This window comes from Arachis duranensis, chromosome 6, assembly GCF_000817695.3.
Source record: "Arachis duranensis cultivar V14167 chromosome 6, aradu.V14167.gnm2.J7QH, whole genome shotgun sequence".
Lineage (NCBI taxonomy): Eukaryota > Viridiplantae > Streptophyta > Magnoliopsida > Fabales > Fabaceae > Arachis > Arachis duranensis.
This window is the reverse complement of record NC_029777.3, coordinates 87,136,537-87,137,458: the sequence shown is the minus strand read 5'-3', so window position 1 is coordinate 87,137,458 and position 922 is coordinate 87,136,537. Positions and strand designations below refer to the sequence as shown.

At 28.9% G+C, this 922-nt stretch overlaps 1 protein-coding gene across 1 annotated transcript in view; it reads right to left on the bottom strand.

The window, feature by feature from the left end:
* LOC107494458 (purine permease 21) overlaps nt 1-577 on the bottom strand; it is a 4,125-nt gene extending 3,548 nt beyond the window's left edge. The window contains exon 1 of the mRNA XM_016115491.3: nt 440-577. Coding sequence (XP_015970977.1) covers nt 440-479 — 40 coding nt within the window. The 5' untranslated portion in view covers nt 480-577. The remainder of the gene's footprint in view (nt 1-439) is intronic.
* Between the last annotated feature and the right edge of the window lie 345 nt (nt 578-922).

Here is a 922-nt window from a genome sequence, read left to right as displayed (position 1 = left end):
GTGTGATGATGACATAATTAAAGACTGATTTTTACATTCCAGGATAGTGTCTTTTCTTGCTAGCTATATTATATGGACTCTGCTGGCTTCTTGTTTACATCTAGCACAACAACGTCCAAATTTTAATTACTTCCTCGTAAGCTTCGAATAATTTAATTCATGAACATGCAACACGATTAGATTATTAATTGGTTTATGCATATAAGGGTAGAATTATAGATGATGAGATTATAACTGGCCTATGCTATAATCTTGATATTGATAAAATTGAATATGCTCAAACTTGAATGAAAATGATCACAAAAGAACAAACCGTATAGGAAGCTGGCCTTATGCCTTAATATGCACTTGAAATTTTGTGAAGTTAAATATCATAATAATAGAAGTGGCTTTGATTAGTGATCCAAAAGAGAGAAAATGAGACTTTAATTTGACTTACCCACAATTGGAAGCTGCTGCAGCTCTTGAGGTTGTTGCATGGTGAAATTATGGTAACAAAAGAAGCTTAAAAGGAAACACAGAAGAGAGAGAGAGAGAGAGAGGAAAGAGGGGGCAGCGAGTAGATACAGATATATACTTTCTGATACGAAGATAGGCCAAAAAGAATATATAAAGATCATAGATGAAATTCTAATCACAAAATACTTGAAACCGACTTCTTACTCTCACATTTGTTTGAGAGTATCGTAATATATTTTAATGGAAAAGTTTAGAAACAACAATTTTATTAAATTTTGATTAGTATATAACCAGAAAAAAAAATAAATTATTAGATGAAATTTTACACCAATTTTACATTATTAAAAATTTAAATTCATTATTAATGGTTATTTGATGATTACAAATCACAAAAATTGCTAACCTCCTAACATTTCTCTATTTTAATATCTAATTTTTGTTTTAAAATAATATATTAATATAT